The following is a 27,667-nucleotide window of genomic DNA, read 5'->3' as shown; positions in this document are numbered from 1 at the left end:
CTTTTTTGGACCACATTTGCACCTTTTACATCAAATCTTTTCAGATCCAGAATTTCAGGCTAAGGCAGTCTCTCAGAGAAGGTTCTTCTAAAATTTTTCATGCTACTCTTTTAGCAGAAGAAATTGCAGTGCTTCCATGGTTTGGAGCCAGACTTCAAAATGTAAGTAGGATTTCCCTGAAGTCCTAGGTATGTATCTGTGCAAAACTTGTTCTATATATAGAATAACAACATGCTCTGAAATACTGGTTGCAGATGCAGAAGGAAAACTCTGGTGTTTAATAGTTGTATATTTAGGTAATTGCCTGTCAGCTCCTCTCAGCTCCAGCCAGACTATAAAAACACAACACTGACTGCACATACATGCACATAAACTTCTAAGTGAGCAGCTACAGCCCAATTTTCCAACAACATTAAAAAAAGAAAACAACAGCACAACAATTTTGACTTCATCCACATTGAACGCATGAGCATTTCCACATGCAATCAAAATGTTATTTTCCTGTTACCTTTTTCAAGTCTTCCAAATTTCTGCAAATAAAAAGCAGCTATAATGCTTTTAGATCTACTTTTAAATGAAACCTTAAAAGAAGTCTTCGTTTTTTTACTGCATTAAATGCTCAAAGCTGCAGCTGAAGTCAACTGGGTCCATGCTTTGGGCATATTAAATAAGTTACATGTGTGCGTGACTGTGTGCTAGGAACTTACGAAAACAAGGTCCTAAGTGTTTAAATTTGGGCATCCAAGAATAAACTGACACTGCACAATGTGACCTTCACTTCTTCACAAGCTTTGATCCCTGCCTAAGAACAAGATGGAAGCACCAGTCACAGGATGCTGAAACATTTGCATAGCTTCTGAATTACACATCAATGCTCTGTACCAATGAGGAAACCAGTCATTTTGAATTCATTGTAGAAAGCAACCGACATACATTAAGAAAGGGTCTGGAACCATTCTCTAAACAAGTTAACACAGCCACATACTAAAAGAGAGAAAGTGGCTCTTTGGGGTGCAATCTTAAAAGCAAAACAAACCAATCCAAACAAAAACAAAACAAAACACCACAATTTGGTGTTACATAAGTCAGGCTTAACGAAAGTAGGAACTTCAACAAATTTTTCAGAACTCGAATTTGCAGCCTTAGCAGTTTTTAGGTACAGTTTGTATCTAAATACCCAAACCAACATCACCATGAGATACAAGAATTTTTGTGCAGAGAGTCAGGAACAACTGCTTCTCTGCAGGACACTGCAACTCACTATCGGTGCTCTTGCATAGGAAAGTAAACAATACAACTCATCGCATATGTTCTGAGTATGAGGCATAATATCACACAGACAGCTAAATAATTTTAAAGCAGTTAGCATTAGGGTATTAAGATAATAAAATAACAAAGAAGATGCTAAAGGGCCTGCCTAAAAAACTGAAAAATATGAACAGAGCAGTTGCCATGACTGTATCTTCACCTGCTCAAGAGATGTAAAAAGTTGACCAAATTTAGCTAAACAAGGGAGAAAATTTAAGGCTTGACAACAGGTTTTCCCTGAGTGGCCATTCACAGCTGCCCTCTTCCTTATAGCAGGTGGTTTCAGTACCTCCTGGAACAGATTCTGAGAGAGACAACTCTACCCAACACCTACAGAACAACTCCTAGCTCTTTTATGTAAAACCCTGCAGGAAGATACAGGAGGAACAGAAATGGATTGGCTCCCTTCAAACAAGCAGCAGATGTCTGTATGCATGAGCAGTGTGTGGGAGACACTCTCTAGCAAATTACAGTGCTAGAGGGTCTCGCTCCATGATATTAGAGATTGGATCCAGAGATTAGAAACAACACATGCCGTTCAATTAGCAATACATTGGCTGCCAGACAAACTTTAGGGCCATTTTTCATGACTGTGGGTCTTATCTATAAAATCCAGCTTTCTCCCACACTTCACTGCTACCATCATGTTCAGTGGCAGTATGTGACCACCATTTCAAATGCCTCTAAGCAAAAAGTATTAACAGTGGGCTCATTTAGTACCTACTCATTGGAACTTGCGTTCATTAGAGAACACACTGAGGATAAGCCATGACTAACATTCCACTCTTGGCTAATATCCAATTCAAAGCTCAGCTATAGATAATTTTCTGCTATACATCTTCTGAAGAAGTTACCACTGAGACGTCTCTTTCTTCAGAAATGAAGAAATGAGAAGCTGATTATCCTTATAAAGGAAGTTGTATTTCCTAAAATATAGAAAGATATTAATGGTGTATCAGATGATCAGAACAGTGTTCAACAACTGCAGTGATATCTAGCAGTCCAGAATAAACTAACATTGACTCAGAGCAACTAAGCAACAAAGTTCTCGAAGTGTCACGTTCCAGGTCAAGACCTTCTGTCAAAGCAGACTTTCACTGACAAAGGACAATTTGGAGAGTTGGGCTGCAGTTTTTTGTTTGTTATCAGTAACTAATCATGTTTCCTTGTGCAAAAGAAGAACACAAAGAAGGGCAATAAAAGGTAAACACAACACAGGCTAAGGAGACAGTTTAAGAGCTGACATCAAAGCCCCTACGTCTTACATCGCACTGCACAGTCACAATAACCACTCTCCATCATCTTTCTTTGACATTAACCAGACCAGATACTATTCTTCACGTTTCAACTGATGTCTTAATTTCTGGATTTTACTTTTTTACTGTCATGCTCCATCTATATATATTTTTTTTTCCTATTCCCTTCATACTGTACCTGTTAGTACTTTCCAGGACTTCAACCTTCTTACGTAGCTCACTGTTTTCATTTGAACAGTTCTCAACTCTGGAGACAACACAAGGAAAGATTAATAAATGACTGCTTTTTACATTCAAAAACTTGTAAAACAACCCAAATTTATTTTCACAGAGAGCTCTATGATTTTTCCTACATCTAATGAGAAAGCTACACCAACTAAATTCAGTCATAATATTCAATCCTGCTTCATGGTGTTGCAGGCATTGCAATAGAAACTACTAGCTATAGAACATCTGTCTATAGTAGTCAACTATACCCCAATATGTCCAGTTTATTCAGGGTGCTCTGTAACGACTTTTTGGTCTTTGAAATAGCAATAAGGAAGACCCTGCTATGACTTTCTCTGTGCATCAGACCACAAGACAGATACTTTATATGTCACTGAATATGCTCTGATTATGTTGTTAGCAATTATTTTGTGCAAGAGTATTCTATGTGTGCATTTCATTGTTAGGTATCACACTAAAAAATTCAACAAATGCCATGCTTCTGAAATCATACCCTTGACTTTCATGTTTATAGAGGCTAATAAGCCAGAAGATTTATTTCCAAGAGAGTACTTGTTTCTTCACTGTACCAAGAAACCTGCCTAAACTGAAGGATATTATCATATGACCTGCTACCCAAGAAGTCAAAATAAAAATATGGGACTCCTATAAGACACGTATGACCACCTTGAATAGCTATGTGAGGAAATATGTACAAATATGCTAGAATTTCACAAGAGTCTAACTGAGAAATCAAGGCTCATCCATGAAGAGATATGAAAAAAGGAAATTACCTTGAGGGTATCACAAAAAATAGTACATGGGTTTTAGCAGATCCATCTGGTGAAGTGCATAAGAAAAATACCAGAACACTTATTTCTTACAAGGAAGATTAAACTGGGATATAAATCACTAACTGAGGGGTTGGCCTTTTCCTGCTAAAGGAAGGCAATTGGTCACATGTTCTTTCTCCGAGCCCTGCTTATTATTCTAGGAAGTCTTAGCTCACTTACTTCCTATTTCTGTCTAAATCTGTACCAGAAGACAGACTATATTCACCCTAACCCTACCTTTCCATGGGCAATGCCTATCCACTAGACCAGCACATTTGCCCGAGTGGAAGGCTAATAGTAGATAGGTCTTGTCTTCCTTAAGGTTTAAGGTCCTTGCCAGCACATTAGCTATGTGTTGGTGGCAGCCACAGCCACCAATACACACCACCACGTACGCAGCACCTCAGCATACGTACAAGCAGACTAAAGAAGGGTCTTTTCTCAGTCACAACCACGAGATGGCAGCTGGAACTTTGTGCACAAAACAGTCCCAGCATCAACAGCTGGATCCTTTCCCATTTCAGCAACCAGTGCTATTGGCCCATTTGAAACAGGAAGGGGGCTGGCTTACTTTTTTTCCAGACTGTCCATGTATTCTTTCTTTTTTCTTCTGCTTTCCTGGGCAGAGATCTAAGGAAAAGGGAAGCAAAACACCAAATATTTGAAAAGAAAAAAAAAAAAAGCAGCAAAGATGAATTAATAAACTAGTAAAAAGGCCTGACATTATTAGATTCAAGCTTCAGTGCTGTTCTCATTCCTATTCTTGGTAAGCAAAGCGCTGTCTTGGTCCACTTCCACATCCTGAAGCAAGACAGCTCCTCTCAGTAGTAGAAAAAAGATCACTCGCTGCTCTTACAAAATTAACCTTAAAAAGCAAATCAGATTCATCTGCAGAGAATATCCTAGCACAAACACTAAAAGACGATGCCAGGAGAAAGTCTTGCTTCTGTTCAAAGAAAAACCCATGCATACGTTGGAAAGCAGATTTGCAGAAAAAGACTTGGGGATTCTGATAGATAATCAGTGAAACATAAATCAGCAATATGCCCCCATAAAAAAGAACATCAACCAAAGCGGAGCTGTGTTACAAGAGTGTAGCCAGTAGGTCATGAGAAGTATCTCTTCCCATCTACTCAGCCCCTGCAAGACCACAGTTGAGAACCATGTGAAGTTTGGGACTTTGAAATAAACACTTTGGACATATTGGAGCAAGTCCAGAGGACAGCCTCTGCTACAGTAATTATGCTGGAGCACATGGTGTATCAACAGAGGCAAAGAAATCTGGGTTTGTTCAGATTTAAAAAGATAAAGCTAAGGAGGGAATCCTATTGCTGTAGCAAAGATTAAGTCAACCTTCTCAGAGGTATACAGCAAAATGTCAAGAACATTAAATACAAGTTGCAACAAAGGAAATTCCAATTAAATGTTAAGATTGTATTTTATTTTTATCCAGAAAAGCAGCCTCATATGGATCAGGTTGCCCAGAGAAGCTGAGGACCCATCACTCAAACAACAAAACATGACTGGACAAGCCGTTTAGTAACTTGATCTAAACTTACTCTGCATTCAGAGCAGGGAGTTTGACCAAAAGGCCTCTAGCAATTTCCCCCAGTACAAATGTCTCTAATAACATGCACGATAAAATGCACAAGGAAACTTTACAATTTTGGGGGGAAAAAAAATTAGACCACATTTCGATTCAATGTAGGCAAATTTACACCTCTGTCAGCAAAACCAGTAACAGAATGCATCAGCCTTCAAAGGTGTGCTAATATTCTCTAGAATGAGTGAGTTAGCTAAGTCTGAAAAAATGCTTTCCTCCACTAACTGTTCGCCATTTGGGGAGAAAGAGAAGACTTGCAGGACATTTCACAGCCTTGTTGTCAACTATTCATTTAAAAGCCAAGGTCTGATTCTGTGATCAGAAGACTAGGGCAAGGAAATACAAAGTCAGACTTTAAAACATGAAACTATGGAAAAGGACACCTTCAACACTATGGAAAGAACACACAAGTCTTTGCCTATCCATAAGGGAAAGGATCAAACAGTTTTTAAAATGGAGCCAGGCAACAGCAACTTGATACCCTGCTTGCTAAATACCCCATTGTTTATGTGTTCAGGTAAATGCCTAGACAGAGAGGCACTGTCACAATGTGATGGATGTGTTCAGGAACAAAGAAAAATAGTTTGTTAAAAGACATCTTACAGCATTCAGCAGTACTACGGGTCATTGCTACTGAAACACTGCAACATTTTTAAATGAAGGCTGAGTAGGAATTAACCAGCAAAGACGCTAAATGAACATTATTTACCTTGTTCTTTATTTTTCTGCGGATTTTCTTCAGCACCTTCTCCTCTGCTTTCGTCAGGGGCAGTTTGGTAGGGATTGGGTACCCCTCTGCTATCAGTGTCCTCTTCTCCTCCTCTGTCAGGATGAGTGGGCCAGTCCCCTGCAATTTCTGCAAGTGTCACAGAAATGAAGAAATGTAACACAGTGCACGCAGCCCCAGAGAAAAAGTGTTAGGGAACAGAGTCTCTGCACACTAACTCAGCAGTCTCTTGCAACTTGAAGGAATGTAGGGTGAAGACCTTTTATGTAGCTTCCATTTAGACACTGAGATGCTTTCAGCCCAGCTCTGAACATACTAAGGCCACCAGTAAAGCTTCTCTTGGCTCAAGCACGGAAAGAGACAAATGTGAAACAAGAACTGAAAATCCCTCCCTAAAAATCACCATTTGATTTCCAAGACATAGCAACAAGAGCACAGATGTAGATGTATTAGGGACAAACTAACCCAGTAGGGCTCGGTCCTAATGTGAAACACAATCCAGACTGGAAGAAAACTCATAAATGTACTCAACCCTGCCTCAGTTAGAAAGGCACACATCATTCCCTGTGGGAAAAGGATAGATAAATGAACAAAAATTACTGGATATGCAGTTTTGATCAGAGCTGGGTTCATTCAAAGAACAACAGAAATTAGCAAATGGCAAAAACAGTAATTTAAAGGCAAAAAAAGGCAAAACAAACAAAAACATACACACACATTAAAAAAAAACCAAACAACTGACAGATGTTAAAAAAAAAACCAAGCTCAACTTACATGTGGTGCAGTCAGGAGAGGGGAATTGGAGAGTGCTGAAGCTGTGCGTGATGCCACTTTAGCTGCGGCTTGCAGCTGGATTGGGCTTGAAGGAGGGAGAGATCTAGCTGGGCTCTGCCCTCCCTCAGAGTCACTGCCATGACTGCTGGGAGGGGTTGGAGGCAAATGCAGGGGATCAACTGCTGCACGGCAAGAGAGAAATACAACAACGTAAGGTTGGAGGTGCTAACATAAGCCTTCAGCAGAGCCACTGATACAGTGACCACCCAGTTTCCAGGACTCGGATCCTTTGCTAAATGATGGATCAAGCAAATGTGGCAACTTGGAAGATCTTCAGAGCATACAGGCCTCTAAAGGAGGAATGAAACACAGCAGCTATCTTTAGGTCCAACTGACAAAACAAGGCTATGCTCATCTGCTCCAGTCATTTCTGCCTACACTTCCACACCTCCAAAAGCCTTGAGATTTAAGTATAAGCCTCCAGCATAAATACCCTGCTTGGGAAACCACATTAACAGAGAGGGCTCTGAGCCGGCATGCCTTCTCTCCAAAATCAACAGTCTTTCCCAGCCTTGCTATGGATTTAACACATTGCCAGTATTTTTCAAGAGAAGATAATGTTCATATAATATGTTAAGGAAAGAGAAATTCTATCCCCTAAGGGTCTGTTCTGACATAACTGGTTGGTAATGACAACCGCTTGACAGTGAAAGCTTTAGTGGACCATGAGCAGCAAAAGAAGCAACCCCAGGAATCTCTCATTTTGCATTTTGCTATCCACAGCCATAAGCAAACTTGCACTGCACTGGCAGTCAAGAGAACCTGTGCTACAACTGGCAAGATGACCAAATGGGATGGGATCAAGAGAAAGAGCACAATGTCTCACCTACTCAGATTACATGAGCAACTAACTGTGGCTGTTTTGGACATCCATTTTTTGTGGGTTTTTTGTTTTTTTTTTTCTAAGGTAAATTTACAGCAATTACAGTTGGAAGATATAGGACTGGATTCTTCTATGTTTTACAAATTTGAGTTGAAAAGATCAAGTAGTGGAGGACAAAAGAAGAAAAAGTAATAAAAGTTATTATACACGAGCTCTTTTGGGCTAGGATCTTAACTCTAGCAGTTGCTTACTCTTCTTAGACAGTAAGTTCCTTAAGCTCACAAATCAAGCAATTTCATCTGCATTTTAGGTTAAGATATAAACTCCCTTTGTCCTAGCTGCTAAGCCAGTTGCGTCCCTTCCTAGAGCAGTTCTATTTATCTACATAAATGAATTCACTAACAGAATATCAAGCGTTCCTAACTGAGATGCAGTTATCTTCTTAAATTTCAGCCAAAATATTTGGCTCTTTCAAACTTTTCTTAGGTCAATAGACTATGTGCCATAAAGCTGTGTTTTACACTAAGTGAAGGGATCATCACTCTTCCTACTGCTTAATTTATATAGTACAAAGGGACTCTGGTGGTTCTCAGACCTGAACTGAAACAAATGTACTAAAATCAAATGCTTCTAACTTAATTTCATATAAACTCACATGCTTTCTTTTGCAGCTTAAAGCAAAGAGATTTAAATTAGCGAAGTTTTCTCTTGTACTTATTTTCTATGCCTTGTTAAGTCCCATCTTAGGCTAGAAGAGAAATCTTCTAAGATCTCTTCTAACCTAAATAATCTTGCTACGTTAAGGATTCAAGCTCCTTCCAGCAACTGCATAATTGTTAACACGTCACAGACAAAATAGGGATAATTTTTTTTGTGATGAGCAAGACAAAAACAAATTTAAAAAAAATCCACATAAATAGGTCAGAAAGACTGGCTTTTTAGCAGTCTGATTCAAATCCCTGGAAGGCAACAGCTTCAACGTAAGGATTAACATGGCAAACAAGGAAGCCAAATATTTAATCAGGGTAAAGTACACTCATCATGCATTCTGGTCATCTCCCTTGCATACTAGGTAGGTAATTAACAGACCTTCCTTAGAAGAGAGATTCAGAAACTGATCCACTTCATGAGGCTCCAATTTAATCTCTGGAAGAGCTTTCTGGCTCAGTGGTTTCATCTAGAAAAGAGAAATAAAGAGCATGAAAACCCAAAGCACACATCTTCAGATCTTAATTGAAGGATACAAGGATGAATACTCCATAAACGGAGAGATTTCCCTCTCCTACTCTGCTGCAGGCAAAGCTTTAACTGCTTCACACAGTTCTGCTTAGCCAGGCTACAGAAAATGCTGCCCAGCCAGGCTACAGAAAATGTTGCCCTGACTAATCCTGCTGCGGCGTTTTTTATTACTGTATTTAGTTAATAAAAGATTATGCCTCAGAGATGACATCTCAGACTGAAAGCTAGCAAGCAACCCACTCAAATTACTTCTCATAGCAACAGAGCTCACACTAGGATCTGCTGGACTACACAGCCAGTTTCAGCAGTCAGCAATGCTCCTGGCAGCAGGGAAAACCCATTTGAGACCACTGTCATCTGGGAGTGAGACACTGAGCACTGTGTTATGGCCCCAAGTTCGTTTCACCATGCAGAGGAACTGTAATAGAGATGGCTGTGGCTGAATTATATTTAGAGGACATCTGACTTACTTGTTGAGAAGGCTGGAGCACCAGGCTGCCAAGCTGCTGTCCAGTCTGCCTGAATTCTACAATCCCAGGCTTGAGGAAGTCAGTCTGGTACCTCAACATGCTCAATGTGGCCAAAATCTCTCCCAGGAAAACAGTGTAACTAATTTGTGCAATGGTAGTGAGCCACCCGTTAGTTCCAAGATATTCTCTGTAGTATCACAGCATCCCAAGCTGAGATGGGACCACTTACTAAGGACAGTATATGCAGACTACAAGAGGAAAGTAATGATTTTTAGTTTTCCCAGTTTCTCATGAAACAATTTCTGTTGCACATATTTCTGATCCCCATCCAAGAGGGAATGTTCATTTCCAACATGGCCTAACTCCCGGAGCAATTGCACCCCAGGGACTGAGAACTGTCACAGTACCTCTTCCACTGAGGGGGCACCATCAGCTGCTGCCATTCAAACTCCTGAATTCAACCACAGTCAAACTAAGCCCTCATGAATGCCCACTGGCTGTTCCAGGTATGGGCAGAAAGGCATTGCAAATTGTTCTTACTCAGCAAGTTAGTATGCAAGCAGCAGCACCTCAAAGTGCCAGAGCTTGACAGACCTGGCAAAAAGTGATTTAGCAGGCAAAAAGGAAAACTCTTCAGTCATGGGGTCTCATTCTGATTAGGGGAAGACACAGCAGTGCTAAGGCAAGTCATTATGGACTCCTAGCTTGTTACAGACTCCACAGTACAAATGAGTCACTTCAGCTGTGCCCGGTTCACTTGAGACTGTTTAAATAATTTTTAAAAGCATCAGCTCCAGGCTTTTGCATTGTCTATCATAAAAGAAAACTGCATCCAACCAGTAAGACATAAAGATGCATATATGAGTTTTGAAATACAAACTATACAGCATAGTGGTATACCAGCAAGCATTAGACAATGTTAAAGCAGAGACCTTGGTGAGAAACCTGAATCGACACCTTTGGCACAGAGGAGGCAGTGTTCTAGGAGAATCTGTATCTAATTGCACAAACAGGAGAAGAGAAAGTCTGCAAGTACCAGGGCATCAGTATGCAGCTCAGCTTGTTCCCCGTCCAGCGACATGGCAGTGACAGTGAGACTGACAGAGGGAGCAAGGCCTGACGTCTCGCACAACGCTGGCTCAGTCTTTATTGCTGCTGGAGTCAGTTCTGAACCCAGACACCAGTCCTCATTTTCCAGGTCACCTGCCAGGGAAGGAAATTGGACACCACATGTTTAGGTCAGGGACAGAGAGACTACAAATGAAAATAATGTCATCCCTCCTCCAGAGAAGAGAAACAAACACAGAAGACATTTCAGTCCATCAATACCACTCTGCCCTTCCTATTCACCTCTCAGTCAATGCAGACAACTGTGCTGTTTCGGGGCTGTAACCTAATCCTAGCCCCAGGATACACAGAGGAGCAGTGCAGAAAGACACAGAGCACTAATCACTGCATACTGCCAAAAGCTGCTAGCACCTATCAGAACAAGATTAAATAAGTGTTGGGTAGAGCAGCCAGGGAGCCATGTCCTACACACCTAACGTTAGTTGACTCCATTTTATTCCTTCTTGTAGAAGTACTGCTTAGCCAGCCTTCTGCTCCTTCTCCTGCCTGCAGTCATCACACACCTGGAGCGTTGATATTACACTTCTAAGAACAAAGGATTTTTCACTCTTTCAAATTCAAGACTTTTTCCCTAAGGATTCATTTATTAAGTATAAAAGGGGACAGTGGCTTTGATGATTTCACACGAGAACAGTACCATGGTGATCACGGTAATTTCCTCCCCAGAGTGTTTGGGAGACACAGCACAGGATGCAGATTTAGACTGGCAGCAATGAAATATGCATCGCATGTTGGCAGAACTGGCTGCAGAGATCAACTTCTGAAAGCTTACTGCCATCTTTCACTGAACAAAGCCAAAGGGTTTGCCTTGCATTGTCAAGAACTGGAAGGATGTTGGTATGGTAGGTTGCTTGCTTCCCACTTGTATTCTTGGAAGCCACTTTGAAGAGAGACGTAGATATATTTTTGGCAAGTGCAACTCTACCTTCAAAAAATCCTATTCCTAGTGCTAAAGTTCAGCTGTAGAAGGTCTTCTTTCCTCTTGCAGGAGACTACTCCTTACTGCTGCACCACAGTGCAGTCCGCTGCCATAACTTGCCAGCAGCTGCAAGGGTTATATCCATAAATCAAGCAGTTGGATTGCAAGGACAAACATACATAAAGGAAAAAGGTGTTGATCTCTCTTTCAAAGCCCTCCCTGCTTTCATAGTCAGAATTTGTTGCATATATGGAATTAAAGCAGCAAGCAAGCACGTACACAAAGAGAAGTACAGTCAGGACACGGCAACACAGTTTAGAACATCAACTGCTAGGAGTTTTTCAGGGCACTGTTGCTACGCCACCAACAGTCTGTGGGGCTGATACAAGGCCTCTACACATTGAGCTGGTGGGATGTCACCAGCTGTAGGCAGGTAACAAAAATAAGAGTGGCCTGAGAGCCTCTGTGTTTGTCTCAGCTACTATTAAGACCACACAGGCATTTGGCACACAGGCGCTTGGTGGGGGTTGTGCGACTGCAAGAAGGGAGAAGTATGCACATGGCCAATGCTAGTCATTACTTTGTGGTGGACCTCACCTCCACTGCTGGCAAGGAAAGAGGTAATTTGAGAAAAGACACACCAAGGAATTAAAACTGAAAATATGTATCCTGTAATCAGATGCTCTAGAACAGCAAGCCAAACTCCGCCAAGAAAGTGAATGGTAAGGCAAGGGCTAAACACTGTACTTAAATTGTTTGAAGTGCTTAGTCCCAAAGCCTTCCAGGAAACACAGAACAATGAAAATAGAAGTATTTATGAAAAGAAAAACAAAACAACAACAACAACCAAACAAAAAAACAGCATTGTTTAAATATTAACTTGGGAGAGGGGACGCTGCTCTTTTTGCACTCTGTTTGCATGTCTCATAAACACAAGAATGTCATTCATAGAATCCCAGACTCACAGAATCAGAAGGATTGCAAAAGACCTCTAAGATCACCTTGTCCAACCATCCACCAACCTCCAATATTTCCAGACTAAACTATGTCCCTTAGTACAATATCTAAATGTTTCTTGAACACCTCCAGGGATAGTGACTTCACCACCTCACTGGGCAGCCTATTCCAGTTCTGTAGAAGAAATTGTTCCTAATATCCAACCTGAACTTCCACAGGCACAACTGTTCCCTCTTGTCCTATCACTAGTTACACGGGAGAAGAGGTTGACCCCCACCTTGCCACAACCTCCTTTCAGGTTGTAGGGAATGATGAGGTCTCCACTGAGCCTCTTCTTCTTCAGACTGAACAATCTCAGTTCTCCCAGCTGGTCCCCACAAGACCTGTGCTCCAGACCCCTCACAGCTTTGTTGCTCTTCTCTGGACACCCTGTAGTGAGGGGCCCAAAACTGAACACAGTACTTGAGGCGTGTCCTGAACAGGGCTGAGTAGAGAGGGATGATCACTTTGCTGCTTCTGCTGGCAACACTATTTCTGATACAAGCCAGGATGCCATCAGCCTTCTTGGCCACCTGAGTGCTGGCTCACATTCAGCTAAGCATCAACCAACACCCCCAGGTACATTTCTTCCAGCCACTCTGCCCCAAGCCTATACCGTTACCTGGGGTTGTGTCCAAAGTGTGGGATCTGGCAATTGGTCACATTAACTTCATACCCATTGTCCTCAGCCCAGCTATCCAGCCTGTGCAGATCCCTCTGTACGGCCTTCCTATCCTTGGGTAGATCCACATTTGCACCCAACTTGATGTCATCTGCAAACTTACTGAAGGTGCACTCAATCCCCTTGTCCAGGTCATCAACAAAGATACTAAATAGGACAGGCCCCAGTACCAACCCCTGGGGAACACCACTCCTGATGGATTGCCATCTGTATTTAAATGTATTCACCTCCACACCCTGCACCCAGCTCTTCTGCCAGTTCTTTATCTAGCAAAGAGTGTACCTGTCCAAGCCACAGGCTGTCAGCTTTTCTAGGAGAATACCGTGGGAGACAGTGTCGAAGCCTCTGTTGAAGTCTTGGTAGACTATGTTGACAGTCTTTCTCTAATCCATCAGGAGAGTCACTTGATCATAGAAGATCAGGCTGGTCAAGCAGGACCTGCCTTTCATGAACCCATGCTGGCAGGGCCTCATCCCCTGGTTGTCCTGCACATGCCATGTGATCTCACTCAAGATGATCTGTTCCATAACCTCCTCTGGCACCAAGATCAGGCCAACGGGCCTGTAGTTCCCCAGATTCTCCTTACAAACTTTTTTGTAGGTAGGAATCATACTGGAAAACCTCCAATCCTCTGGAGGACCAGGAACACAGATAGAAAGCAGAAAGCGGCTTGGCTCTCTCAGCACCCTCAGATGGAATAGTAGGTCTCTAACTGTTTCCATCTGAATTGTAGGGGGTTTGTTCTGCTCCCTATACCAACCTTCCTAGTCAGGGGGTAGAGTCCCCCAAGGATAACTGATCTGACTTTTAAAGTCAGATGTAAAGAAGCCACTGAGAACCTCAGCCTTTTCCTTATCCATTCTGCTGACAGCAATCAGTAGTCAGTGGGTGAGTGGACGCCACCCTATTTGCTCTGTGTGGACTATTCAGATAGAACACCAGAGTGGTAGCTTTGCCTGGAAATCCATTATCCCTTGGTAAATGCAACTTTCAAATGTTTCTTCGGATAACTTCTTCCAAAGCCTCCCCAACAGGGTGCTGTGCACTTGCTGTCTCTCTCGCCTCTGGTTCAAACTGCACTGTGGCAGTGCTAGCAGTTGCAAGCTACTTTAGACTCCCTGTGGGAGAGAATGTTACGTATAAATGAGAGTTATCAGTGAACCACATAATTGGCCCTGCACTTTCTGAGATTTGTGTTACCATGCAAGTGGAAGAGAAGTCTAGCTGTGGGTGCCCGGGGAAACAGGGCACAGCCTCTAAGACTTTGCTTTGTGATATTTATCATCTCTAATCCCTGGATTCATCACAAGGATGTTGGCCGTCAGCCCATCACTCTCCTCCGCTGGGACCTAAGCATGCTGCCTGACCTAACACCCCGCCATCACTGCTTAGCTCCGCTCTAACTGCTCCAAGTTATTCCAGGCATTAAAGCCATTCTGACCAGCTCACAGGTTTTCAGAGATAGCAACACGGTGCATTTAACACTGAGATAACTTTGAAGAACTGCATTTATCTGGTCTTTGACACTGCCTTTTAAGTATGGTGACAGCTGTCATTCCAGATGATCAGCTCTCTGAAAAGAAGGGATGGAGCAATGCACTGGTCAAATCCCACCTTCACATTCCCCTCTTCCTGATTTTCCCAAGCCCTTATTACACATTCATTATCACAGTTGGTGTTGTGTAATGAGGCACTTTCTTTTGATGCATTCTTAAATCACCGCTAATCTCTCCTCTGATCTTCAAGGACATTTCCCTCTCTCCTTTCCCCACTTCCTGAGCACAGTTGGTTGACATTACCTGAAAATCATTATTAGTTTATTCCTACAACAACTCCTAAAAGCTTTATCTGCTCTGCCAAGCCCTGATCTAGCAGAACAAAGGAGAAGTCCTTGCCAAAACTCCTCGAGAAAACTGAAAAAACAAGATAAATTTAGGTACATGGGGAAAAACTGAACAGATTACGAAATACTGGTAATAATTAAAGGCATGGTACACCTTTCAAGACATCATTATTTCTGGTGGAGGTGTCTGAAGAGCCATGGCAAATGTTACATGGAAGGATGAGAACAAGCGCAGAGTTGCACATGAAATCTCCAAATGAAAGGGCAATGGAGGCTGGCTCAAGAGATGCAGCAGTGGAGAAAGGAGGTCTTCTCTAAACCTAGTGAGTCATGCTGTGGAAACAGTAGATGACTGGGGTCTAGAAATTGAAGGTAAGTACTCATTATATCCAACGTGATCCAGGAGACACAAGTGAACTACTAAGACAGAGACCAAAACAACAGACTGAGAAAATGCCCTTCTAGGTGGATATCAATAAAGCAACAGTGTACTACCAAGTTGAGACAAAATATGTTGCATGTCATTCAGGGATAAGAAAATAAAGCCCGAGCAAGAGATTTAGCTAGCTGAATGGCTAGGAAAAGCTACATCCTAAAGATTGTCACTTTGGTTGTTAAAGATCTCTTCCCATGCCTGAAAATCCTAACAAAGTTCACTGCTAAGCAAATGATCCTGGCTGCTGGAATCCCTATGAATCTCAGAGCTCTGTCATGCAATGACTCTAGATGAGAACCATTTCAGCAAGTCCATGGATACCAAGCATTTGGCACATGAAATCTGTCACTTAAGCAATCCATAGTTTACAAAATCCCAGATCCTATGTACAGTGCTCAAGCACTGTTTAATTGCATGCACAGAGTCTGTAAACTGAACATCACGGTTTGCAAGGCACCCTGGTATTAAGAAACATCTATGAAGGTTTATTTCAGTGTATCATTGTATATGACATAAATCTAAAAATAGCAATGACATGATGTGATCCAAAGCTTTCTCTTGAGAACCTGTGTCTTACCCAACACATAGAGTGCACAGCACTCCCTCAGCTGAGAAGCTCTACCACGTTTTGTTATTCTCACTGCTTCCTGATGCACGGTATCATCTCTCCTTTACCAAATGCAATTCAAATTCAGTTCCCACAGAGCTGTTTAATTCTCTCCTAGGGCACAATCAAAATACTTTACCAACCTGAATTAATTTCCACAGTGGTCCTGAAAATTCAAGTGAGCCATGCAGAGATTAAGGCCACAAAGTACCTAGTAATTTAAAATGACCAACTGGAGATACTAGCAATTGGATTTTTCAGGTGATTTAGCACTGCTATTATACTTCACTTAATCAAAACATAGTATGCACTGAGTTCAGGTACAGCTATGAGCATCTAGTACTTCTGCAAGTTAATCTTCAGTTTTAAACCAAGCATCCAAAAAATCCAACTCATCACAGCAACCAAGTGTTTGTGGCACTTGAAACTATGATCTCCCATGTCCAAGAACAAAAATATACTTCTTTAGAAAGCTTTTATGTGCCACTTCTGTCATTAGCCTGTCTCACTTTTCCTGTACACTCATTTAGCATTTTCCACATTCTTTTAAAACAAACGAAATCCAAAATCAAAACAAGGTAGGAAGCTTACAACATGCCAAAGCAAGTTCAGACAGTGACACAAAAAACTTTAAGTATGACCCTTCCTTTCCCAGCTGTACTCATCATGTGTCCTGCTTTGTCCCAGGTACAATACTGGCAACAGTATTATAGAAAATGTGTATGCAATAAAGCAGGAGAGGATGCTCAAAATAAGATGTATTCCCCTCTGTGCTGTAAGTATAAGCACTGCACATGATGTATATTTGCACAGACTGCCCATGTAGCAAACAAACCCCTTCTGTCCTTCAGCTTTATTTCAAAACCCCTAACACTGTCCCTGGTTCAAACATCTGCTGTTAAAATGGACAATGATAGTCAGATCCAGCACGCATACTACAAGCAGACTCTCCCTTTTACCTCTCCTTTCTCCACATCACTACACCACAAAGTGAAAAGGCCATTCAACATTTTGCTCAGTGAAAGCTTAAGGCCTTTAACATCCATTACGAACAGTGTGTCACACGGAAGTGCAAGTTAAAAACTTGGGTGTACTGTACGTCAAAATCCAAGCTTTTAATTTCTCTATGTGCTGCCCACCACGTATTATGATGTTAGTCTGCAATAAAAATGGAGATCAGAGCTCCTCTGAGCATCACAGCTGATGCAATAGTCGGTACATACTATTTAGGCACAGATGAAAAACACATACAACCAAAAAAGGCTGTGTTTGTGCAGCAATCAAAACACCACCTCTACAGATTCCTAACTTTGTACTTTCAGCTGCCAATGTTTTCTATGAAGGACCCTGTAACTGGAGGGGGAAGGAAAACAAAATAAAGCAACCTACATACTTCGCTATGTTTATGGGTTCCGTTTCTATGAAAATCAGTCAAAACTCTCCCACAGAGCTCTCAGGTAGCCGCCCATTGCTGAAGGAAGAAGCCAGGTTTCTCCCTTCTCTTAAAACAGCTACTTGGATGCTGTGGTAACTTAGAGGACAGAACTACTTTTGCCCTCAGGTTTGTCTAAAAGGCAGTTAAGAACTTGTCAAAATATGGCAAGATTAATATGTACTACTTATACACACATTAAAAAATACATATATATTGTTTATATATTGTTTATATATATATGTGTGTGCTATATATATATATATGCAAATGTACATATTTTTAGTCCTAGTCTCCTAACAACACCATGTGCCACTTTCTAGGATAACTCATATTTCTCTGTTGAGCTGCAATGTCTTACTTCTTCCTTTTTCCACAGAATACTATTAGAAAGCAGCGTAATAAAAATGAAAAATAAGATCAGAAGTATTTACTTCATCTGTACAGTTTATTTCACAGAGAAAGAATTTCTAGCTGGCTTTGACTTCCCCCTCTCCCCCCTTTTTTTTATTTATTTTACTTCTATCCAACATTATACTTCACTTTACAAAGATGAATTTTTCAATTTCACCTAATATACCAACTCCTCCCCTGAGAAAAAGTAAATCAACTCCAGTATTGACTAAATTTCACCTTCTGTGATGGATGTATGGAGAAACAGAGCTAATGAAATAACTAAGAAGATCTCCCTTGCTCCCTACTTTCAATTCAGCACTGTTCATTGAAGAGTTTAACAGAGCCACGTTCTGCAAGCATAGCCAAGTTGAGTCAGTGACTTGCTCTGTATTTTTTGGTAAATGAAATTAGAGATGCACTACACATTCCAACCTGCACTCACCTAAGTGGCAAGAATGCAAGTGCTCAGCAAAAAAAAAGGGATTTTGATCTCTTTTTCCTGCGGTCAAAAGGAAGACAGCATCACTAGGCAAACAGAGTCACATGAAGTACGTACCACCAAACCTTATCTTCAACATGCACACACAAAAAAAGCATGCCACCAGAACTACCATGCCAGATTGTAATCACGCAAAAAACAGATGGATATGCTGAATGTCATTTGAAACAAGCCTGCAGATAAGACAAGTGGAAGTACTTGAGGGTTATCCTTACACATATAAGCAGAATGAAGAGGCTGTCTGTGCGTCCTCCAAGTTCACTGTCCAAGCAATAGATAAAATAGCTAGAATGTATTAATGTATAATGAGCAGGGCCTAAGCCACTCTGAATCAGGGCTGGAGCCATACTTGCAGCACAGGTCTGTGCGTGCATTTTGGTCAACGTCTGGCCTTTGTCTAGACCTACCTCAAGGACCACCTTGTCCTTCTCATGTCAGGCTCACATAGCCCCTCAGGGAAGGGAAGGGAAGGGAAGGGAAGGGAAGGGAAGGGAAGGAAGGGGGAAAGATGAGGAGCAGTGATACGCAGCCATCTCAACACATGGCAGAAGCAGCAAAAGAAGCAATAGCTAAACTGGCTCCTCCCTGCTCTTATTTATTATTCTTATGGGGAGAACAATGTTATTCTTATAGCATCACCCTTAACATATGTGGGAATGAGATGCTGAAACAGAGGCGGCAAGCACTCCAATGCCAGTCACGAAATTGCTGTTCTACAAAAGAGCTTTCACTGCTCTTCAGATATGCTCGTGCCTTATAAGAAACTATTCTGAGAATCAAATCCCACCATAAAAGAAGAGGAATTTAGGCCTCCAACGCTATCTAGACTCTCCTCTCTCTTTTCCAAGTAAATAACCCTTTGCTTTAAGATCAGCTTTTACCACATCAGTCTGTGCCTTTTGCCACTATGTCAGTTGATCATTCATCCCGCTGTACTCAGCGCTGATGAGGCCACACATTGAGAGGCCTTCAGTTTTGGGCCTCTCGCTACAGGAAAGACATTGAGGTGCTGGAGCGTATCAAGAGAAGGGCAACAAAGCTGTCTGAAGCACAAGTCTTATGGAGGGAGGCTGAGAGAACTGGAGTTGTTCTCTCTGTTATGAAGAGGAGGCTCTGGAGAGACCATATCACTCTCTACAGTAACCTGAAAGGAGGTTGTGGTGAGGTGGGGGTCCAGCCTCTTCTTCCACATAACAGTGATAGGATGAGAGGGAATGGCCTTAAGTTGCACCAGAGACCGTTCAGGTTGGATATTAGGAAACACTTCTGCTCAGCAAGAGCGGTGCTGCAGTGGCACAACCTGCCCAGGGAGGTGGTGCAGTCGCCATCCTGGAGGTGTTCCAGAACCGTGTGGATGTGGCTGAGATCACTGGGTGATCTCAGTGGTCTTTTCCAACCTTAATGATTCTGTGATTTTATGAAATATTCTCTTTTTTTTTTTTTTTCTTCTCCTTTAGAAGATTCTGGTGTCTTTTTTGAAAAATTATTCATAAAAGTACTATGTTAACAGTACTCTCTCAGCTTTCCGAATTTTTCTCCCTACAAGGATGCTCTGAAGGCATATCCATCCACATGAAGGCAGCAATCAGGCTTTGAGGCACATGAAAAGGACGTAATGGTCCCAGAAAAACCACTAAGCGAACATGAACTCCCAGTGCAACTGTATAGCTACAAGAGAATGAGATCACTGGTTCCAGAAACAGCAGGACTGGAAGTGGGAGGAGTATTCCCCTAATATTCGTAATTTGTGAAACTGGCTCCTGTGGTTACTTTGTGGAGAGTTTTGAAAAGGAACTGCACACATTCCTTTGTTTAGAAAGGAAATGCAAGAATAGTTCAATGTCCAGAAGATAACCTAATGGGACAGCACAAAAGTGCTGTTCATTTAAACTCTATCCAAGCAGAACTCAAGAGAGAACTTAATCACAGCCCACAACACCTGGGGAAAGAGGTTTCTGAGAACAGATGGTTCTCTGCTCCAGCAGGGAAAAGGCCATAAAGAGACCTGACGTGTGGAACTAGAAGCTAAAGAAGGTCTGACTGCAAGCACAGTTGTATGTTAAAACAGTAAGTATAAGTGATCACCAAAATGCCCACCTCTAAATCAGAACTGACATTTTTCAGATGCACTGATGCAGAAGTTTTAGGCTTGACTCAGAGTGAGCTATAGAGATTTTGGACCTCAGACACATTAAAGGTCAGAAAACTTTTCACACTTCAAAACTGCAGATGCTGATAAAGACTGACTGCTACCATTCCTTGTAAAAATGCTCAAATTCAAGTTACCATTGCCAAATGGCTTCCTCTGCATAAATAAACAAAAATTAAAAAATAAAAAACACATAAAATTGCATTTGTATGTACTAACAAAAATTATTAGTATGGCATTCACAGCACCTTTTCAAAACACAAGATATATATATTTTTTTTTTAAGAAAGCAGAACTCAACAAAGTCAGAGCAGAGAAGTTCAGTGAGATGGAAACTGATTTAGTACTGGGAAAAAAATAGACAGAAATAGGACAGCACATATGAATATCACCTGTATTTATGTATTATATTCTATAAATAAAACCTATTATAATAAATATAACGAGTTATACATATATATGCATACATATTATGCATGTGTATGCATATAAAATGCATGAAGACAAACTTGAGCCTTGAGCCCGCAGGTTCCTCTATGCAAAAAGATAGCATATGACTTGGATTACTGCATGCAGACTCTATACATAAAGAAGCATCATTTCCCTGTAGAAAGCACTGTGTAGGATAAGGACTGGATTTGTCATTGTGGAGCTATCTGCACTGGAGAAGTGGAAACAACTTTGTGGGTTCCCTCCCCTTTCCTAAAACATGCAGGGAAATGGAGCTGAAGCTTAAAAGGAAACTCAGGCTTCAAAGGTGCACTGAAGGAAAATATAACCTCAATAATAGTTTAAAAAGCCCAATAACAATACAAGTTATATTCTGGGGCAAGCCTGAGTTTTGGTGCAAGCAAACATAAAAGAGAAACATTCCATTTCTGCAGCAATCACTGTCAAACCTTTAGCCAAGGCAAGCTGCTTCAAATCCAAGAGCAACTTCAAAGCATTCCTGGGAAGGAAAGCATGAACAGGAGGGCAGGTGAGGACCAAGACAAGCCTCAGAAGCAGAGCCCTCAGGGTACTGGGAAAGGAAGGCACCCAGCCACCTGTCCACAATTTCAAGAGAAAAATCATGCAAATGACTAGTTGGCTGTCCATCCTCTCACCCCTGTGAGGCTCACCAAAAACCCAAACACATGCAAACCTTGAGACACTGTCCACTTGCTGCAGTTGATCCCAAAGGATGGTAAGCCCCATGCAGCTGCTGCAGCCCCTGCCCTGTAGGTTTTTACCTACAGACCTCACACATCCAAAACAAGGGGAAGCTGCTGTTCCAAGAAGTTCGTGCCTACTACACACAAGGCAAGGGGTGAGAGGAAGGGGATGGACCCTACACTTGCACCACAAGTCACACAGGAGGCTAACCAGTGTGTCTGCTGAAACTCCTGGCTCCCCTTGCTGCTTGCTGACTACAGCCTTCCTTTCCAAAGGGATGCAGAGACAGAAAGAGTGGAGAAACATGTACCAACTGTAACAGAAAGCAGATTTTCTTTCCTAACCATTTATGACTATCAAGCAAACCTTCGCCCTAAAATCCCTGACGGGACCAAGAAGTCTTCCTTATCTGTCAGCATTATCTTCTGCCTCCCCTCCCAGCTTCCTGACATCTTCCCAAGAAGTTTTTTCCACTTCACAACAACCCGCCATGCTTCTCTGCAGCTACACTGCAGTTATCTCTTAAAACCCACAGTTCACAAACAGAAAGCAGAAACCTTCTCTGAAAGGAGTGGCAGAACCAGTACAGCTCCTCAGTACCTGAGATGCAGCCTCCCTTCTTATGGCAAGACATGGATCCATTCCCAGGCCAGGATCCTTATTCTCCAGCTCCAGCAAATACAAGTGTACAGTTAGCCAGCTGCAAGCAAGCAGCCCAAACCTATAAACCTCTCTCAAATATCTCTAGTCTTAAAAGTTTATGCAAAATTGAATATAATAATAGATTCTTGGGAAGGAAAAAAAAAATACATACCAGACATCTTGCACACATCTGCTTTAAAGTGGTTACACTTGTCAGTGCATTCATAAACTAAAGATCTAGGGACTGATGCTTTCAGAGAGTGCACATTATTAACAACTGCAAGTGTTCAGAAAAGGTCTTCCACGTAAATCTACAGAAATAATCTAAATACACTGAAATTGGAATAAATAACTTAGGAAAAACTGGCGTTGGGATCCTGCTCTTATGGATATTCATATTCACTTTCACTTTGCAGTCAACAGGACTCCTCAAAAGAGTTGAACCTAGATCTGAACACACTTGCCTGGCTTTACACTTCCAATGCTGTTGTTGTTGCTGTTTTTAAACTCTTTAGGCAAGATTTCCCATTGGGACACTGCTCCAGCTACCCCAAAGTGCTGCTCCCACAGGAGCCTCCAGCTTTGGCTGGGCTGGAATGTACAGCCACCACTGCTATCTGCAATGCACCCATTGCCATGGAAACAGACGTCATATTTAAAGACTATTTTTAAAGTCAGGCAGGCAAGGACACCAGATCCACGCGGAACAAAACTAAGCCAACCATCCGTCACCCTCTGTGGGGACATCTTACTTCCATTCTACCTGAAGGCTGGATCACTATGGGGCTCCACAGCCACTTGCAGCTCTCAGGTGGCACCCAAGGGCTGAGCAACAGATTGGCCTCACATAATTAAAATGCACTGAGTTAGAACAGACACACTGTAAGCCAGCTGGCATCTAAATATACCCAAGCACACTGCACTTAAGAAGTTACCTTTGTGGAAAGGAGCTGGCAGCTCCAGGTCATGTTAACAGAACGCCTACTGGAATGACAATCCCAGTAAGGACCATAACTGATGCCTTTTTCAAGTACATATTACCTAGTCAGACAGGCTAGTGTTCTAGGAGCCTAGCCCTAGAACATCTCCTCCTTCCTCTTGTCGTTCTCTTTTCTCCTCTTTGTCCATAAGCTCCCACTTACAAGAAGGGTTAGCACTGTTGCACACTCTGGGGAACAGGACACCAATGCTCACTGCTAGGACAATCACAAAGGTCTAAAAGAGACTTGTAAGAAGAAATATCCCACTGTTGACTTCAATTGCAGCAAGAGTTCAGCAGTCTACCCAGTAGGGTAGTTATTTGGTGACTTTTTTGTCTATTCTTTACACTAGCCCCTTTGCCAAGAGAACTGGAGTTCACCAGTGTTGCCAAGAGCACTGTGTACCTCCACCATCTAACAGTGCAGATGGTCTCAATCTTCAGCACCAAGTCTTGCAGTACTGCCACCTGCAAAGTCTCCCTCTCCCCTTCTCACAGAGTCAGGAGAGGTCGTGAGAGTGATTCCAGGGTAAAGATTAAATAAAATCCCAAACATCAGGAACAACTCCTCCACCTCCTCCTCCTCTCTTACGAAACACTGCAGAATGAGCAGAAGATGAAATGCTTTCCATTCATTTTCTATTTTTAAACTCACTTGTTAACGTTTCTTGGCTTTTTAAAATATCATTTGACCAGAGCTCTACTAATTACCCAGTAGGCTCAGCAGTATGAATTTCTTAAGGATTTTTCCCCAAAGGAAACTCCCCTCACATTTAGCCTAGTTTGGAGCTTCTATTAACTTCTAGGGAAGTTTGCTTTATGAAGTTTCTTGTGCTTCTTCTCCTGTCACAGTAAAAGTATCTGTCATTTCCTTTGAGTATTAATTTAAAGATAGTCACATAAACCAGTTTGGATATATAGAAAGGCAAGGCTTTATGTAGACAATGTTCCCAAATGATTTTTAAAAACCTCATCTCGCTTCAAAAAGCCTTCTCTCAGGTTTTATGTATTGTCCTCTTTGAAACGCAGCCACATTTGTGAAATCACTAACAGGCCACACCTTGTTTTAAGAGAGTGCTTTGGACTACAAAACTGTCAGCGTATGAAAACTGATGTCTTGATGGATCTTCCTAAACAATTTTGCTTGTTAATGCTTAGACGTAAGTACTGATCTCTCCCTTTTATTACAAAGTGGTTTAGTACTCTACTTCATTTCACTGTAAAGCTAATGCTGAGCACACATACATTATTAGGAGTGAAAGTCTGTCTATGAGTTGCCAGTTATGCATGGCCTTGCTTCTCCACTAGCTTTTGAACTCCCCTTCTTGCTAGTAGGCACTTAAACACCAGAACAAGCAGGTTGGATCCTGTCCTCCCACTATTCCTGCATTTCCCTTTTTTCCCTCCAGATGTTTGTAACTGCTGAATTAAACATAGCTGCTAAAAAATGCTGGTGGTGTTCCTTGTATCCTGTGTACCACTATTTCCCACCTCTTCTCTTAGAAGTAAAAAAGAAAAAGAAAAAGAAGAAGAAAAAGACAAAGACAAAGACAAAGAAAAAGAAAAAGAGAAAGAGAAAAAAGGAAAAAGAAAAGGAAAAAAGAAACAGGACTTCACAAGATAGGTTGACAGGTTACAGGACTTCACAAGACAGGTTTAAAGGCCAACACACATGAAGTTTCATTCCTATACACATATTTAAAAAACACAAATAAAAGCAGCTGATTTTCATTTTGGAATACTAGAAAGTTCCACTACTGAACATAACTATAGTTTAAAGAGGTTTTTTTATTTGCTCTTTTTTTAATAAACCTGAAGTGGCGTAGGTTAGAAGGGACCTCTAGAGATCAGCCCCTTGCTCAGGCAGCTCAGGTAAGGTTGCTCAGGGCTTTTTCTTCCTCAACTTTGAATACCTCCATAGATGATGACATCATCTATGTTCAAGTGTTTGACATGCTAGTGAAAAAGGTTTTCTTAACATCCGAGTGGAATTTCCCTTCTTGCAACCTGTATCATTACTTCTTGTGCTATCGCTGTGCATCTGTGGGAGGAGTCCAGATCTGTCTCCTCTGCATCCATGCATCAGAGAGCTGGAGACCACAATAAGACTTCCCCTCTGCCTCTTCTCCTGAAGACTGAAACTCCATCGCACCCTTTCCTTACACATTACATTGTACAGCACCCAAATGTCAAGGTGGTCTTCATTTGATTCATTTGACTTATTGATCTCCAGTAATCTTAAACAACAAAAGATTCAGATACATGGAAACAAGTCTATTTCTGGACCTTCTCCCATTTCTTTTGGATGAACACTTAGTTTTGATGCTATACAGTGCAAAGGTAGTAATTTCTGCTGAGCACAATTTCCCTCTCTATGGACCAATTGCTTGATTCACAATGCCCGCAGACTGAAATCAAACCAATCCCATCTGTAACTTCATTGTAGATATTTCAATTAGCACGGAAGATTCATATGCACCTTTAATGCACTGCTACCCCACCAGGAACATTCCATTACTCCATCATCGTGGCAAGCAAACAAGGACAAGTAGGCCAACACTGATTTCGCACAAGGCAGTATTACCTTCATTAAAGTTGTCATCAGTCGAGATGTGGGTCAGCGGTGACTGGGGCCGAGAATCCCCACACAAGGAGTAGCTGTGCTCTGCCTGGATGAGTGGCGCTGGGGATGCTGGAGACAGTTCCACCTCCATCACTTCATTCTTCTCAGACAAGAAGGGATCGTTCAAGAGCTGGCCTAGGACATCTGGTGAGAACTCATCCAGGAACTCTGTGAAGTGCTGTGGAGATAAAAAGGGAAAAAGTTGTCTCCTTGCCTGTCATGCCAACAACAGAACAGTATTGATCAGAACAATCCCAGTATCTGCAGCAGGCAACCGTGCCAGTCAGCAGCAGGAACTACCAGCCCTGTTCCAGTGAAAACAGAAGAGTTTATGATTAACTCACAATGAAAACAGAAAATAGAAGCACAGCAGCCATGTCCTGAGGCAGCCTCCTTTCTTTCCCTAGAGGGACTCCTTATGCACCCTGAAGGATTTATTGTTAGGATGTGCCATGCGTGGAATAGAACACCTGGGTGGTCACAGAAGCACAGAGAAGAGAAAGGAAACAACTCAAGCTCATATTGTCTGCCACCACATGCGACAATTCTAGTTGCACAGAACATACACCCCAATCCAGCAAAGAGTCCACATGTCCCCAGGCAATTCATTTTCTATACAGTGGAATTCCTGGGTAATTTATACATCTACTCCAGACACGGCATTCTAGCAACATTCATCTTCTAGGCCCTACAAGTGGAGCTCCTGGCAGCCACTGCTAATTACCAGTTTACCTATTACACTAGCAACGAATTCTATGTCTACGTGCACTTGGATAACCTTGTGCTTGTTTCTTATTCAAAACAAGCAGAAACTAAATCTTCCAATCTACTTCCTAGAGAGCCCAGTGCAGTTCCCAGGAATATCCAAAGAGACTGCAGCTGTTCTTGTTTTCATTTCAAGTATCAGAAGACTACAGAAGAAACTGTACTGCAAGAAACCATTCCTCCTTGTTTTACACACAGAGAAATCTATTTTGGTACAAAAATATTTGTGCAATGAATCGTAACGAGCTTTTCTAAACAATCAGGCATTATCTACCATCTCATATAGGAGTCTTTGTCAACTGGGGCTGGTCCTACGAAAGTCTAAGTCTGCTTGATTTGCTCTGTTTTTGCAGGCAGCACTGATCTTGGCCCTTCATCTTGCTCTCTCCTGCAGAAACAAACAGTGAAATTCAAGATCTGGCTTCCTGTAGGGTAAATTAAGAATCAAACTAGTCCATACTGTATGATTCCACAAGAGAAGCAGTGTGCTTACACTCCTCACATGCCCTTTACACCACAGCAACACTTGTGGCCTCAAAGCCTGGTGCTAGAATATGCCGAGCTCGGGTGGCTCTTATAGAGCCCACCAAGCATCCAAAGAGACACAGCCCCTCCTCCAAATGTTCACCAGTACTAACTGGGACTTCTTTCAAAATTCGTAAGCCTTCAGTCAATTCTGACAGGCACTAAAGCAAATATTTACTAAACATACGGCAGTAAACAGAGGAACACAGTTAACTATGCTCAAACAGCAAGCTAGCTAAAATAAAGCATTTACAAATGGCAAAATGGATTTGTAGTTTCATATTAACTTGCTGGGAATGATAAAACAACTAAACTAACTCTGAAATGACTCAGCAAGGGGGTCATGACCACTTTCAAAAACCTTGTTTTAGTTTCAATACCCAAGGATTCAGTAGCTCTCACAACTAGAGCTGCTTCTCATCTGCTAAATGCATAAACCACACTTCCCTATTAGCACAAGCTACAACATGACTGCTTCAGTATTTGTACGCTGGTTTCAATACACAGCTGAAAGACAAAATGATCATGGGCTACATGGCTATCTTTAGCAAATTCACATAAAGATTCCTGCATAATACTGTTTCAATACGG

General features: G+C 41.8%; 1 protein-coding gene across 2 annotated transcripts in view; it reads right to left on the bottom strand.

Annotated features, from left to right (window-relative positions):
• Nucleotides 1–25,990, bottom strand: part of CREB3L2 (cAMP responsive element binding protein 3 like 2) — a 39,654-nt gene extending 13,664 nt beyond the window's left edge. Inside the window, exons 1-7 of one of the 2 annotated variants that reach the window (XM_010713243.3) lie at nt 25,748–25,990; nt 10,337–10,503; nt 8,681–8,768; nt 6,709–6,890; nt 5,917–6,063; nt 4,176–4,234; nt 2,743–2,811 (exon numbers count right to left, since the gene is read on the bottom strand). In XM_010713243.3, coding sequence (XP_010711545.2) covers nt 2,743–2,811; nt 4,176–4,234; nt 5,917–6,063; nt 6,709–6,890; nt 8,681–8,768; nt 10,337–10,503; nt 25,748–25,877 — 842 coding nt within the window. In that variant the 5' untranslated portion in view covers nt 25,878–25,990. The remainder of the gene's footprint in view (nt 1–2,742; nt 2,812–4,175; nt 4,235–5,916; nt 6,064–6,708; nt 6,891–8,680; nt 8,769–10,336; nt 10,504–25,747) is intronic. The other variant, XM_019615487.2, reaches the window with a different exon arrangement.
• Between the last annotated feature and the right edge of the window lie 1,677 nt (nt 25,991–27,667).

The sequence above is a fragment of the Meleagris gallopavo genome, chromosome 1 (assembly GCF_000146605.3).
Source record: "Meleagris gallopavo isolate NT-WF06-2002-E0010 breed Aviagen turkey brand Nicholas breeding stock chromosome 1, Turkey_5.1, whole genome shotgun sequence".
In the NCBI taxonomy this organism is placed as follows: Eukaryota; Metazoa; Chordata; class Aves; order Galliformes; family Phasianidae; genus Meleagris; species Meleagris gallopavo.
This window is presented reverse-complemented; position numbering and strand designations above follow the sequence as displayed.